The following is a 16,199-nucleotide window of genomic DNA, read 5'->3' on the forward strand; positions in this document are numbered from 1 at the left end:
AAAAATTTTATGCTGTGAACTTTATCTTTTACTGTAAGAAATTTCTTTGAAAATTTGCCTTGATATTTCTGATGAGAGAAACTGCCTCAAGACTGAATCCTTCTAAAATGTTTTATGCTGGGAACTATATCTTTCACTATAAGTAATTGCTTTGAAATTTGCCTTGTTATGTCTGATGCAAGAAACTGCTGTAAGACTGACTCTTTCGAAAATGTTTATGCTTTGAATTTGCCTTGATGTGTCTGATGCGAGAAAGTGGCGAAAGGGTGGCCTTCTTTCCTGAAATTTTATATATTTAAGCGAAATGTTTAAGCAGGTAACTTTTGCCATTGCCTTAATAATAACAATAATGATGATGATGTTATTGATAATGATAATGATAATGATAACGATAATATTAATATTAACATTAACAGTAATAACCCAAACCGCGGCTTGACTGTCAAATGACAGCGTCAACCCTTTAACGCCTGAGAGAGACCAGCATCTTATTTCTCCTTGCACTGTCACCCTATCAGTCAAACACTAAAGTCGCGAGAAAAAAAGAGGTGATCGCCGACTAATAGGAAGCCCTTGATTGTTAAACAAATGCTCCTTGCCAGCCCCTTAAAAATGTGTGGAGAACAGTATGAAGAATATGCATACTGATGTTGGGTGTAAAAGGTTAACAAACTGATCGACTCAAAGATCGCGGTAAACGTATCTTCACATAACAACACTCATTATGACAAATTACATCTAATTGCGACTTGTATGATTTAAGTAATTTGTACGAGTTTTCTGTCCCCTTTATCCAGGGTATCCTACATGTGGACCAGATAAATTTACATGCGCCAACAGACGCTGCATTCCAAAACGTTGGGTTTGCGATTTTGACAACGATTGCCGTGATGGCTCTGATGAACAAGGATGTACGCCAGGTAGGAATGCTCGGTGAATTTCTGTCGGGTTTTGATTATTTATTACATTTGCTTACTAGCTAACACCACAGACATAGCTATTTAATAAATCCACGCGTAGCATGGGATAGCATAGCGTTACCTTCCAACAATTAGCCTAGCTCACCATAGAGTCCTCTAAAGCTTAGTGACAGGTCATCCGAGCGCAGAGTCCGTATGTCTGAGGTTCGATTCCCCACGAGGTCTCAGAATTGTATTCCACACCACGCTAAAAAGCATCTTTCGTGGATACCAAATACACGTCTTCAAATGTGATCACAAAGAAACACGGCGCAAAAGTGCGTATACTTAAGCGCTCGTCATGGTGAAATCTAGGTACAACACTACTTTTGCTCACCTCCAACAACCTGCGTTGAATCCCCTTTCACAACCGTATGCGACTTAAAGGCCGATAGTTTCGAAAGAAACTGTTTGGTGCTGCGTCGGTGGGAGTAACGAAATAATTTGGATATATCAACGAAGTTGAAATGGTAAATTGGCCACCGTAATGATTACAAAAGCTGACGTCTCGAACGTTAGCCCTTCGTCGGAGCGAATGCGACTTAGTTCTCAATCACCCTGTTCAATGCATGCGCTTCAGAACCTTACTAGTGATTTGTTACTTGGACGACTAACCCTGAATTTTGACTGAGGCCCCCCAGGAGCTCCTGGATAAACAAACTGTTACCCTACACAAATAAACCAATGTAAAGGTCAGTAACAATCTACAACACAAAACAAGGTACACAACCCCTTTCCCCCCTTTCTCAACAAGAGAAACAAACAAAATCAAATAATCGACATTCAGACGAACGTAAAGTACTGAAATATGGACATGATTGGCAGTGATCTATGTGTGAATTATTATTTAATATACACCCGCGTGATTGTTTTCAGCACCAGTCACAACAGCACCACCTGTGTCCTGCCATTCCTCTCAGTTCGCTTGCAACAATGGCCGATGTATTCCTATCAATTGGAAATGTGACGGAGATCAAGACTGTGGTGACGGATCCGACGAGCCGAGCAGCTGTTCCTGTACGTCGAATAGATTTAAAGCATTGTTCACTTACTTTGCTGTACACGCCTAATCTAGTTTGCTCTCGTTTGCGTTGTCTTTTTGTAGCATTGCGTAGTCTTTCGTCTTTTGTCAGCAAAGAGTATCCCATGGCTGAATGGTAACTGCGCTGGGCAACGAGATTACTGTGTGGCTCGGCAAATCTTAAGGGGAACCCACCCAAACACGTTGTGGGGGGGGACCCACCCAAACACGTCGTGTGGGGGGGAACCCACCCAAGCACGTCGTGTGGGTGGGACCCATCCATACACATTGTGTGGGGGGGGAACCCAGTCAAAGACGTTGTGTGTGGGGGAAACCCACCCAAACACGTTGTGTGGGGGGAACCCACCCAAACACGTTGTGGGGGGGAACCCACCCAAACACGTTGTGGGGGAGGGGGGTGGGAAAGGGTAGGGGTCGAAGTAGGTAACTGACGGTAACATCCTATTGAAAAGGATGGGATTCAGTCGTGAGTGCGGACAATCCCTTGCATAAAATTTTCATCTTACGGGTTGTGAGGTTGAATGAGTCTTCGAGAAAAAGATATTAATCTTTGCAGTCGGAGAAATTTGATGAAATTCTTTTTAAGTTAAAGGTATTTATGTGAATTTCCCGTTTGAAATATCCGTCACAGAGGTTTTTTTTTTTATCTCTATTCATATTCACAGCACACAGAACGTGCTCCCCAACACAGTTCCTTTGTACAAGTGGACTATGCATCCCTGGTTCATGGAAATGTGATGGGGATAATGACTGTGGGGATCGCTCTGATGAACAAGGCTGTGCCAGTAAGTTCTCAGTAGATTAATTTTTTAATTGATTATCTAGAGCAATCCGGTATTCAATAAGTTTTCCGTATTTTTCTCTTTGATTGGTTCAGGAGACTCGCACCACTCTCTTAACCAATCAGATACAAAACTAAAAGCAGTCACACGCGATTTTGCTTACTCTAAGTTCTCATTGGCTCTTCAAAGACCAAGTCTCTCGTGCCAGTCTCTCTTTATCCAAAATCTGTTCGTTCATGTTTTTTCATTTTTTGTGTTTAAGGTTTTCTCCCAAAAGTAAGAATTGATTAGAGTAAGTAAATACAAAATAATAGCTAATACTGCCTGTGGCCTATGGACATTTTGGCAGAGGTTCTAATCTCCACCATGTTTCTGGTGTCTTTCCTTCTTTTTTGAAGACTCTTCAACTCGTGCTCCCGTTACTACGGCACCTTGGACCCGACCTACCAAATGCAGAATTTGGGAATGGCAGTGCCACAATACATACTGTGTTTACCAGTGGGATGTCTGTGATGGTGTTGATGATTGTGGAGACAATTCAGATGAGTGGTTCTGTGGTATGTATCTAGACAGGAGGTCACACACGGAAACTAAAGCAAAATGAGCGATATTAAAGGTACCGCAGCTTGACATGTTTGTTTGCAGCCAATCCTTTCGTATGCAAACACACTGTATGTGCTCGCTTCCAAAAAAACAAGTGAAAGAAATACAGCAATAAATCGGCAGAACAGGAGCTATAGTTTTACATGTATCGAATCCCCTTCGACTACAAAATAATGCTTGAATAATCTTTAAAGTGCTACTGAAACGTAATTTTCATATCCGAGATTTTTGCAATATAATAGAGTTTGAACGTTATTTGCAAACGCTGTGTACTTTTTTTGAGCCAACGCATAGCGGAAAGTACATTTTTAACCATTCGAAGTTGACCGGCTGAGATCAAAATTGGCGGCCATCTTGGCGCGGCCAAAACAGCCCTGTGACGTCACTGGTTGTGTACTTCTGTGAAAGAAGGGTAAAAGCATGGAGTGTGGCTTGCAAGTTGGGAAGCCGAAAAAGAGGATTTCGGGCAAAATGCCATCCTCGTCTTCTTCATCGGCGGCCACATCGGCATCTTGGCTATCAGCGAGAGGTTCGCCTGGATAGGGAGCAAAATTCCCGACTGATACCGAGAACGAATCTCTACCAGTCTATTTAGTTAATCGGTAACTGAAGAGATCCACAAGATTAGGATCAAAACCGCGGTCTTGCCTGACCATCTACAGAAAATGTCGAAAGACATTATAATGGCAGGTGGGCTACTAAACGCCCCGGGCCAAAGCAATGCCATTCAGAGAATGAAGTAAACATGGAAGCCTCATACGACACCGCCACTGAAGATGATCTACTCGGCAAGTCTGAGGATAACGAACAAATCCCTCTGTACCAAATGCCTAGCAGAACATGCCCAGAATCCCTACAATATAGGGTGAGGGCCAAAATAAGAGCAGACGAGGATTTCAAAAATGAGATAAAGCAAATCCTTAACAACGCGGAGCAAGAAACAGTAAAGGCGATCATGTGCTTCTATGAACGTGAAATCGGTCGTTTTAATACCGGAATAAAGAAAAGAAAACGAGCCACAACGGCTGGAACACTGAACACTAAGAACTGTAGTACGATCGAATCAGCGCGCGTGGCGCAAGCTGAAAGCAATCAAGACAACTTAACGATCGAGACAGTAAAAAAAAATAGCTGTACATCTACAAAGGCGAACGATTCGAAAAAGACGCAATCCCTGATGTGCGTACTCAGTGCCACACATAAAGCAAATTCTCATGAAAAACTGGCATTTATAATAGAAACACAACCACTACTGAGCGAACTATACAAAAATCCGCCGCTCGTATCTTACAAAAGAGGGCGGTCGCTCAAAGACATACTCGTGAGGGCTAAACTTTGAATAGGCTACTCTAAACACACGCCGGGGAGTCGTAGAGGCCTGTCAACCCCATTTTACGCCACCATCTTCCTCTTCGCTACTGGAGACAACTTCGCTTTGTTCAGAAGAAGATTCACTTTACAAAACTTCAATATCTGCCATCTCCTTCGCCCACGAATACAAACAAACAGTGAGTGAAATAAACCACGCTATCGAAGTGAACACAACCAGTGACGTCATCAATCCATTTCGCTCGGTACCAGAGCCCGGACATGGTTTTGTGTAAAATTTTTGATTTGAACGGTTAAAAAAGATATCTTTCGCTTCTTTTTGGCCAAAGCAAACTATCTCATGGTGATCAGCATATTCAAAACTACAGGTTAGAGCGAAAATCTCAGATACGAAAATTTCGTTTCAGTAGCACTTTAACATCCCCTTATGGTTGTGTTGTTTATTAGGTTAGGGTTATGTATAAACTCTACGGAATGCCAAATGTTGGTAAGCTTTTTAACAACATCTCATATATCCTTATTGTTAGGTACAACTAGGCCCTTTGCGAATACAACAACATCACCATCTAGGCCGTGCCATTTCTGGGAATTCACTTGTGATAGTGGCGTTTGCATCAACAATGGATATAAGTGCAATGGTCGAGACGATTGCGGGGATAACAGTGATGAAAGAGGATGTTGTAAGTTGAACTTCATCTCTGACTGTAGTAAGCCCACATTATAGTATAGAGAATCAACGGCATGCATTACGAAATAGCTATTCTCATAATCAATTTCTAGATCACCCAACTTTTTATCTTAGTCAAAAAGTATTGTAGAACCTGTTTGGACATTCTTTTCACTCTAATCCTTGAAATAACTACCACTGGGGGCTTATGTATGTTAGTTACCTGATCAGCTTGAAACTCAAGAGGAAAGTTTTAAAGGGTTAAGATAACCCGTTTAATAGTACTATTTCACTGTGTTCTTGTAGATCTTTGCTTTGTTGAAGAACCTAATAATTCATACGGAGCATTTTCATTTCATTCATCATGAATTGAAATTACTCATTAGTCCCAAAGTTTATAGGTAAAGAAATCTGCTAGTTATTCTTTACCCACATTCCAGCTGCTCAAGTGACAACAGTAGCGCCCACCACTATCCCGGCAACTTGTCCAGATGGTTGGCTTCATTGCGGGCAAACCCAGTTTGTAATCTGCATCCATCACACATGGTTGTGTGATGGAACGCCTAATTGTCCACAGAGTTGGGATGAAAAGCCAGAGAATTGCCCAAGTATGATTTAAATTTTTTTCATCATATTTTAATTGTTTTTCTTGTTCTGAACACGTCGTATATTTTATCACACTTTGGATATATTTCTGACCCCAATGCTGATTCTTCTGCTTTTGTAGGCTCTTTGTCCTTTTCCTATGTACTTCTCAATCTTATTCTTTTTTCCCTCTCGTTTCTCTTCTCTTCTAAGATAACTTTATTGTATCCCTTCACTTTTTTCACTCAACTATAAGCATCCTATCACAACCAATGACGTTTACAATACAATACATAGCTTATATAGCGCAACGCTTCTCAAAGATCCAGCGGTGCTGTACAAGATAGCGGTAGAAAAATATTATCAATTAAGAATTAAAGTGATTATTAAATTAAAGTTTCCTTTTGAGATGGCCAACATATTACTTTACGGTTTTCGTCATCGCATTAAGTTCTTCAATAATTTTCTTTTGTCATTTAAAGTTCTCCTCAAATTGCCTTGTTTGTTCAATGTTTTGTTCAAACGAAAAAAAAAAATTAGTCGGTGAAACGTACCCTAACATACGAATTTAACTAACTGAAATTGTTCTCATCACTTTACTCAAAGGTACCACCATAGTACCCATTACTTGTCCAAGTAACCAATATCAATGTACCAATGGCCTTTGTATCGATCGCGCGTTTGTGTGTGATGGAAACAATCAGTGTGGTGATGGTTCAGATGAGGTCGGCTGTGGTAAGTAGAAGGAAACAACACATTTTGTTTCCCTTCACGATGAATTTTTGCTTAAACGTGGAAATTTAATCGGCCGGACCGATACTCATGGTCTTAAAATAAGTGCGGAGAATTTGCTACCTTTCTATAATCAAAAAATGGATAGATATTCTAGTCTTCTCGGATAAGGACGAATAAACCGTAGGCCCCGTCTACTGCAGGGTTAGAGGAAGGAGATGTTAATTTCCCACGCACGCACGTGGTGGATGTCCTCCCCTGGGGTGGTATGGGTGGGAATTGGCCCTGAAAAGCCCCTATGGGGAGTGGTCAAGTTACGTATGTATGTATGTATGTACGTATGTATGTATGTATGTATGTATGTATGTATGTATGTGTGTGTGTGTGTGTGTGTGTGTGTATATGTGTGTGTGTGTGTGTGTGTGTGTGTGTGTGTGTGTGTGTGTGTGTGAGTGAGTGAATGAATGAATGAATGAATGAAATTTGGAGCTACGCTGCGCGCATTTCGTGCGCTGCGAGCTTCGCTATACGTAAAAACATGGTGTACTAGTGTAAGGAATTGACCCTCGCCTTTTTCGTTGATGTTCTTTAGGTTCCCCAGGATCTTGCACAGGCTTCTTGTGCGACAAAACCGTGTGCTTATCTGTTTCACGGAGGTGTGATCACATCCAGGACTGTAACGATGGTAGTGATGAGAAGAACTGCCGTGAGTACCAATTATAATTTCTGAGTTGTTGTCTTGTCTTCCTTGTGTAATCCATTTGTCGAACGTTTTATCAGGCAATAAGAATTAAAAAGGATACGACAGCAGAACAGTTCTTTAGCTAGTAACCAAACAAGCACATAATCTAGGAAAATAGAAAAGTATCAGTCCAAGGATATTTTATGGACGAAAAGAATTAAATTGATATTGAGTTGCATTTTAAACCTTTAAATGGTTTGACGAAAATTTCAGGAGAGTTATATTTTTCGGATTGGCGAATTTTACTTAAACACGAAGGCGCGCTATATAAGGAAGTCGTCCCTGGGAAGACCTAGGCTCATTTGTCACTCACCGTTGACTTGTGCGGGTCAAATTTAAATGCTAGTAGACGGACAAAAGGAGCTAATGAGATATCTATTGTTTACTTCCACCAGCATGGTGGCATGATGTAACGTGCGAACCACCTACTTCGATCTCAAATTTACCGCCACAAATAAAGACAGTTTCCATTGGAGAAAGGAAATACAATTCTCAAAAATTATTGTATTGTGATGAAGACATAAAACAATTTTGAGGAATGCGCCCGCTGTTCACTGCTTTGGAGTAGCTGTATCTCAAGCTTATTTGACCCTAAGAGTTCTACATCACACGACGATTGATTGACGTATGGTCCAGTGGGACCTAATGCTCATTTTATAGCGCGCCTTCGTGTTTAATTTTTCGCCTGGTTTTTTTGTTTTTGTTTTTGTTTTTGTTTTTGTATTTTGTTTTGTATTTCGAGTCATTCCCTTTTGCGGCTCAAGATATCACCTGGGGTGCAGTAGAACATCGATAAAGAGAAAATTGTAGTGTGACTTCATGTTGAGTCACAGCACAACTATCTTTATTCAATCCTAGAACCTTACTAACCAAGAGGACTAATTTAATGACAAATTCAAATAAGAAGCCCCTCCGCTCCCCATCGGTACCACTCCCCCACCGTCCCCCCCTCCCCATTGAGGTGTTCATACTTAACGGTAGACTGACAGCAAACCAATCAATGACAAAAAAAAAATGAAAGAACAACAACAAAAAAAGAAACAAAAGAGAAAAAGGTTTTGACTAGGTGAGTTATGTCTGGGTTTTTGATGCTTTTCTTCAGCTAACTCTTTGCAAGTTACTGGTGTTCAAGTAACTCCTCTTTCCGGAACAAGAGTCTCGGTTTCGTGGCACCCAATTTCCTACCAGCCTCCCGGAATGACATTTACTGGGTACAGGGTTTCTTACCGGTGAGTGAACAAGGAGGAAATGATTTGACTTTCATGCTGTAGAGGGCTGCCAACTAGTTTGTAAGCAGAAGACAAACAAGGCGTAGTAGGCAGCCATATGGTTGACTGTCATGCTGTAGAGGGCTGCCAACTAGTTTGTAAGCAGAAGACAAACAAGGCTTAGTAGGTAGCCAGATGGTTGACTGTCATGCTGTAGAGGGCTGCCAACTAGTTTGTAAGCAGAAGACAAAGAAGGCGTAGTAGGTAGCCAGGTGGTTGACTGTCATGCTGTAGAAGGTTGCCAACTAGTTTGTAAGCAGAAGACAAACAAGGCTTAGTAGGTAGCCAGATGGTTGACTGTCATGCTGTAGAGGGCTGCCAACTAGTTTGTAAGCAGAAGACAAACAAGGCTTAGTAGGCAGCCATATGGTTGACTGTCATGCTGTAGAGGGCTGCCAACTAGTTTGTAAGCAGAAGACAAAGAAGGCGTAGTAGGCAGCCATATGGTTGACTGTCATGCTGTAGAGGGCTGCCAACTAGTTTGTAAGCAGAAGACAAACAAGGCGTAGTAGGCAGCCAGATGGTTGACTGTCATGCTGTAGAAGGCTGCCAACTAGTTTGTAAGCAGAAGACAAACAAGGCGTAGTAGGCAGCCAGATGGTTGCACTATTCAGTGTACATGTCCCAGGTGTTCCACGAAGTTCCCGCAAATCTACAAGCAATTTCTGAACATGGATTCTACCATCTAAAGTAGTTATTGGCGAATTATAAATTCAATTTCATTCAGAACGGGGGAGGGGCTGCGGTTCAAATTTCTTTGTTGGTATTTACGATTTTTCATTAGCATTTAGAACTGAAAACTGGTAAACTGGTAGACTTAAGTGAAAGTACCCAGCTACAGATGCAGACAAGCGTGCGATTTTGGCCGGCTACCGGCTCTAATCGAGGGCTGTGGGTAAAGCTTGTAATTTATCGTAGTGGAAAACGTGGTCCTTTTGCCAGAGTTAAACTTACCCCTCTTCGTGGATGTTTTCCTTACTAGAGCTGTCGTGCTACACTCTGTGCCCGTGTCAGGGAGCTGGCAACAAGAGGAAACTCCGAATGTCAACTATCATGTTGTCAACTCTCTACAGCCGTGTTCAGAATATGAATTCAAGGTTCAGCTGATTGTGGGGGGAGTTCAACCAGGGCCATACTCTTCTACCGTGAAGGCAACAACTACATCTGCCAGTAAGTAATGGTAATATGACCTTGTGAAGTCCAGTTCGTTCTGTTATCCTACGGGTGATAACAAAATTGGACGACCACGCAGCGAGAGTCCGATTTGTTCATCACGAGTATTATTACTGACCGAATCGGACGACACGAAGTCTTTTCACTAATTAATCATGAAATTACAATTTCCGAGAAAAGAAGAATAGCCAAGTCATGAATGAAAGGGAAAATGAATTAAACTGTAACGTGGAATGTGATTGGTTGAATTAAACTCCAACTTTGAATGTGATTGTCTTATTGAACCGTCCGATAACAAACTGTCCGATAACAACTCGACCAGTGAATTATTGGGAAATAGAAGTCACTTAAAACTAATCACAATCAAGGAAATTGATATTTTATGCTAAGTTGTAGAAGTGCTCGTTAAGTGTATGATTATTACATGGTTACTCAGCCACTCTAGGTAGTGTAGGTACATTGAACTAATTCATACTAAGAAATAGATACTGTCTGAATAGAGCGGTTTTCCCAGCGGGGGAGAAGGGAAGGTGGGGGTGGGGGTGGGGGGGTGTGTGGGTGTGGAAGAACCCATGACCCTTCATGTGACTGCAGTAGACATGTCAGGGTCTGTTCACTGGTGTGTGACTTTGCATGGAAGTTATCAAGAATAAGATTAGCGATTTCTGCAGTCTGCTTTGATGAGGTCGGCTGTAGTTGCTTCAGATGGCTGTAGGTGAGTCCACTTCATACGATGTACAATTAACGGCTGTCATTGTTTGGTTTGTTCTAGAAACCAGTAAACCACACAACGTGCAACATTTGTTAGCAGATGATGGTTCATTGCGAATTTCTTGGGATCCTCCTGCCATTTATTGTCACCTTATTACGAACTATGAGGTAACACAATCACAAAAGGAGTAGTGTGTTCACTGAAGAATTATAGATTTTGATAATAAAATGTGTATAGGTAATAACAGTATTTCGGGTGCAATTTGGTGTTAATAAGCACGAGTAAAATTTCCAAAGACAACGTTGCACGATCCCGTAGAGCGAGTGCAATTTGTAGTCAAAAATTATAAGAGTTTATTTTCACCAAATTGCACGAGAAATCATGTTGTTTCTTATTAATAATTTACTTGCGAAAAGCATCACAGAAGGTCAAGGCGGACCGGAAAGTTAATAATAATTAATAATAATTAATTATAATTATTAATAATTAATAATAATTATTAATAATTGAATCACAGAAGGTCAAGGCGGACCGGAAAGTTAATAATAATTAATAATAATTAATAATAATAATTAATAATTAATAATAATTATTAATAATTGACTTGCGAAAAGCATCACAGAAGGTCAAGGCGGACCGGAAAGTTTGACAGGGTGAGCTAGCTATTTGTAATTATAACATAACCAAAGTAAAGCGCGCGCTCTGATTGGTCAATTTAGCGTCCCCCATTTGCCCATGGGTGTACGCTGCTGACGTGAGCAAATGCAAAGACTATTTTTCCGCGCGCGCTTGTTTTTTCTGGTCACGTAAGATTTGTTAAATAAAAGGGAACTCTTTAGCTACAATGTATCAATGTTATGTTATAAAACAAATGGTAAACACCACACCGTACACTATTGAGTTATGGATGCACTTGGGAGGTTTGCTAAGCACTCAAGAAGCTAGAGTCGCTCTCGGCTATCGCCTCGAGCGACTCTTACGCTTCTTTCGTGCTTAGCAACCTCCCGCGTGCATCCGTAACTCAATAGTGTACGCTGTGGTGTTTACCATTTGTTAATTTGCACTCGTGTTTTAACTTCGTACTCGTAGAAATGAAAAGTGCACTCGTTTTCAGCCAGTCAGACGCGCTTAATTTTTCTTGAACATTATTAGACAAGTAATATGTTTTTTGAGAGATTGATCGATTGATTGACGAACGGATTGATTGATTTTGTTATGTATCCTCATTCACAGGTTGCCTACAAGGAGGACAAAGAAGTTACTTTCCATACGAAAGAGACTGGCAATGTCTTTTCCCTTGTCCTTAATCTTACACACGGAGCAACATATAATATTAAGGTAAGGAAATAGGTGTAAGGTCTTTCTTCACCCTGAAACTCCCATGACAGAATTTCTCCTCATAACGTCGCTACAAAATCAAGCAGGCAAGTCACAAGACCAAGGAAGATTATCAACTAGGGAACTATTAGTTTATCTAATAGAGATTTGGCCAGAAATTTACTAACGAAAATGGCAGATTTGGCCTAGCTGATTTCGCTTTGACTAATTTAACTGAAATTTATCAAAATGATCAATTCCGCCATGCTGATTTCGCTTCGATGAATTTGACTAAATTCGCTAAAATCGTCAAATCCATGAACAACAACAACAATTTAACATTTATATAGCGCAAACTACTATATAGATAATCAGTCACGCTTTACAATCAGTTAAGGTGAGATCGGACGTCAGAATTCATCAGGCGCACTGTGCAGCCACTTCAGTCCATGTATTGATCTCACCTTCCCTCCCCAATTCACCCTAGATTAGACACTACACAAAGATAGACCACAACACCGGGCACTACGTGCCCTACTCTTTTCGAAGAGTGTGTGGGTTCTTAAACGTCCCACAATTTTTATCACATATAAGGGCTTCTGAGACGGGACCTCCATTTATCGAAGACTAGAAAGTCAAACCATTTGCAGATATTATTACAAAGGCAGTACTTTCTTCTCAGTTATTTAAAGACCATGAGTGTTGGTCCGGCCGGAGTCGAACTCTCGACCTCCCGCACAACATCCATTCGGTTCGACGAAACTTCGTCGAATGTGCCATTTTCGTTATTGCTTGCATTCACAGGACATAGTGATCTAATACCAACTTCTTCGAACTAACACCTTAGGAATTGTAGCTGACAGTAATGAGAATTTCCATTGTGACCTTGGGGGAGAAAGGGTTAACCAATGAAGCGTTCCCAACGAAAGTGTAACTTATTTCGTGGTTGGCGGGTTGAGACCAACTTATAAACAAACTACACTGATAATTTTCACTTCAATACTTTCTATCATGGAGTAACCGCGAAATAAGATAAAACCTGAAATATCCACGTAGAGAACGTTTGTTTCCCCTGCGGGTATTTAGCACTGGGATTATGTTCTGCATTTTCTGCATTTTAACCCACTTACAAATGGTTAAAGAACGTTTGTTGCCTTCGAGTGTTTTGAGCACTGGGAATATGTTCTGTATTTTCCGCCCTTTAACCCCCTTAGAAATAGTTAAATTTTTGTTTCTCTTACACTCTGTATGCTTGATCCTGAGACACGGAAAAAAATTACCTGAGTGCGATAATGTTGTTTTGATGTGCCACTAAATTATCTTCGTCTCGACGATATTGCTTGAAAATTTTTTCAACTTAACGGGAAAATTGGGAACCAGATCTTGAATTGTTAAGAGTCTTAAATAAAAAAGAAGTGCGTTTAATGTTTTTATTAAAGGTGAAAGCGTTCAACGGAGATAAGGGAAGTGATAGTGATGGTGATTGGTCCGAAGTACAACGTGTGTTCATTCCAGCTACGATTAAAAAACCGACTGGTATGTTTGACTTCTTGTATTACCATTGCCTTTTCTTTCTCATTTTTGTCTGTGAAAATCAATACTGTCGAATTTCCGTGGTTATTCGTGAATTCCTTTGCCTTGGGCCAGTAGTATGTAGTCAATACTAACTTTTTTCTTTCCTATTTCAGCATCAGTAACAAATCCCCGTTACACGTTTGTTAATGACACTGCAGTGACACTGGCATGGGGAAGTCCAGCCTCATCTGGTGGAACTACACTTCCTCCGAAGGTAGTTATCATTTGAATGATATACGGAAAATTTATTTTACGGTTTTTAGGCTCTAAAGATCAAATTTTACTTCCCAATACTTCTTTCTCACAAATCGTGCCCCAGGGAAATATCGCAAGATTGGGACGAAGGAAAAGCAACCGGAGTCCTTGAAAGGAATCGAACCAAGGAATTTTGGGTTAGCAGAGTCTCGTTGCTCTATCAGTGAGCTCCAGAGACTCTTCGGCACGATGCACAGTTAGACTCGTCACTCTTCTTCATTCCTCTACTGGTAATCGTCAGATCACCCCGACGATAGGTTCGGTGTTAACCGATTTGACTGGGCTTATTGTATGAAAAATAAATGTACTCGTGTGCTACTTCAAAACACTATTTGGTATTATCCACATTTTGGGTAGTCGTTTGTGACGGGCTCTCTGAAATTTGTCGTTTTGGGGGCGGAGTCTTAGAAGCCTCATTCAGTACGCGAAGATGGACCCGACGGCATTTTTTTTTTTTTCATTTATTTATCTATTTATTTTTTCCAGGGTTATAAAGTGTATGAGTTGACCACCGATGGCAAAATTCTCCTTGTTACGACGACTCAACATAATTACACCGTTTATTCGCTGTTCTCGCAAACCTCCTATTCATTTGTTATAAAACCATACAATGAGGCTGGCGAAGGACCCCCTGCTTCAATAGACGTAATAACTCGCGGAGGTAAGTTTGAAGTGGCGCATGTAGTCGCCGTAACTCTGAGGGTGGAATTACAATTTGAATGGCTAGGATGTAATGTTAATATCCCTCTGTTCACCTCCCCCGCTGGCTGATCGCTGAAGGCTCAAATCAGATCGCAACAGAGGTAAAACAAAACGCAAATCAAGGGGTGGTGAGGTTGGATGTTCTTGGCCCCACCACATTTGCCCCGCGCTCTACGCTTGCGTCGCAAACGGTTTTGTGTTCGCTCTCTGATTGCTCCTCGCACCCTTGTGAATTTGCTAGAGAATTTGACCTTATACCAGGTCAATGTCCTGTTGCTGGTCAGGTAAGTGTCCTCTCTTCATTCCTTTGCCGGACGATGGATTGACTCCAGGAAGCGGAAGGATTAATTCTATTTTATTAAAAACGAGATCATTGGATAATACAATTCAAGACTTTTTATTGGCTTAGCCAGTATGGTATATCAGCCAATATACCATAATCTACAAATATGGCAAGCGTACGTGTCAGCTTAAAATTAAAAGGGAGCTAAAAATTTAATAAAATTTAATAATTTAATTTAACGTTTTTAATAAAACAATTATTCCACTTGCGCTTGCTGGATATGAGATGATTATAGCCAACTCGGCGCTACGCGCCTCGTTGGCTATCTATCATCTCATATCCAACGCGCGCTCGTGGAATAATTGTTAAATATCCCAGCGACACAGTGTACATTTTCCGTACTTTTATCCACACATTTGCTGTGTTACTGACGAGGAGACTTTGTTCAACAATCAAGAGTTTCTTTTGGTGCTGATTATTTCCTTTATTCTCATGTCCTCTTTGTTCCATTCAATACTGGTCCTGTAAGGAGAAATTAAATGTTAGTCATGCTTAGGGTTTTACTCTTAAATCCCTGAGAGGGGTTAAGTTCTCCTTACGGCATCACCGCTGAATCACTCATTAAGCTCTTGATTGTTAAACAAATTCTCCTCGTCAGTTCCATAGGAAATATAAAAAAAAAGCTGTGTGGAGAATATGCATACTGATATCGGGATGTAAAGGATTATAATCTTGAGAAAAGGGAAGCTGCATCCTTCCATGTGTTTTTAACTAGCTTCGGAATTCCTATCTTGTTGAGTTTACGACGATAATCGAGCACCTTCAGTATTAACTTCTCGCGAATCGAGCTTGAGGGCCGTACCGGGGAATATTGGCCCAAGTCAAGGCAGTCTGGACCAAGTGCAGTGAGGGCAATACAAAAAAGCCTGACTGCCAATATTCCCAACTATGGCTCGAGCAAGCGAGGTGAGTATTTTATTATATGTTACTCGGAACAAACTTGTTGATTTTGAACATGCGGGTTTTGCGCGCGAAAAGACACTGGTTCGTTCCATCCGGCAAAATCCCAAAATAGATCCAATCAGAACGCTCGATTAACCTCGGGACTAACTTGCCATGTTCCTTTGCTTTGCTTGATTAGGGGACCCTCCTACGAATGTAAAGGCGACTCCCTTCAACGACTCAACCATTATACTTTCTTGGAGTGCGCCAAGGAGACACAGTCAGGGTGTGGTAAGTTGCAATATTTTTTTTTTTTGTTCCGAGTAAAACCTCTCTACAGTTGTAACAAATCTATAACCATCGCGTGGTCGGTACGAATGATTATTACACGCGCAACGGACTTCACGTCTAATCATACGTTTTACGGGGGGGAAATGGGGGGAAATGTGGCGCACGAATTGGGGACAAGTGCGTCACTGATTATCTAACTTCCTGTTCACGTCCTCTATGATCCTTAACTGTGTGAACATA

The 16,199-nt window shown here is 41.0% G+C and overlaps 1 protein-coding gene across 1 annotated transcript in view; it reads left to right on the top strand.

Moving 5' to 3' along the window:
- LOC111332519 (uncharacterized) overlaps positions 1 to 16,199 on the top strand; it is a 54,748-nt gene that overhangs the window by 22,130 nt on the left and 16,419 nt on the right. Inside the window, exons 23-38 of the mRNA XM_088728509.1 lie at positions 798 to 920; positions 1,836 to 1,976; positions 2,667 to 2,786; positions 3,182 to 3,340; positions 5,243 to 5,395; positions 5,823 to 5,990; positions 6,574 to 6,702; positions 7,292 to 7,405; positions 8,544 to 8,670; positions 9,692 to 9,879; positions 10,655 to 10,761; positions 11,828 to 11,932; positions 13,351 to 13,447; positions 13,600 to 13,700; positions 14,228 to 14,402; positions 15,868 to 15,959. Coding sequence (XP_088584635.1) covers positions 798 to 920; positions 1,836 to 1,976; positions 2,667 to 2,786; positions 3,182 to 3,340; positions 5,243 to 5,395; positions 5,823 to 5,990; positions 6,574 to 6,702; positions 7,292 to 7,405; positions 8,544 to 8,670; positions 9,692 to 9,879; positions 10,655 to 10,761; positions 11,828 to 11,932; positions 13,351 to 13,447; positions 13,600 to 13,700; positions 14,228 to 14,402; positions 15,868 to 15,959 — 2,099 coding nt within the window. The remainder of the gene's footprint in view (positions 1 to 797; positions 921 to 1,835; positions 1,977 to 2,666; positions 2,787 to 3,181; positions 3,341 to 5,242; positions 5,396 to 5,822; positions 5,991 to 6,573; positions 6,703 to 7,291; positions 7,406 to 8,543; positions 8,671 to 9,691; positions 9,880 to 10,654; positions 10,762 to 11,827; positions 11,933 to 13,350; positions 13,448 to 13,599; positions 13,701 to 14,227; positions 14,403 to 15,867; positions 15,960 to 16,199) is intronic.

The sequence above is a fragment of the Stylophora pistillata genome, chromosome 7 (genome assembly GCF_964205215.1).
Source record: "Stylophora pistillata chromosome 7, jaStyPist1.2, whole genome shotgun sequence".
Taxonomy (NCBI): Eukaryota; Metazoa; Cnidaria; class Anthozoa; order Scleractinia; family Pocilloporidae; genus Stylophora; species Stylophora pistillata.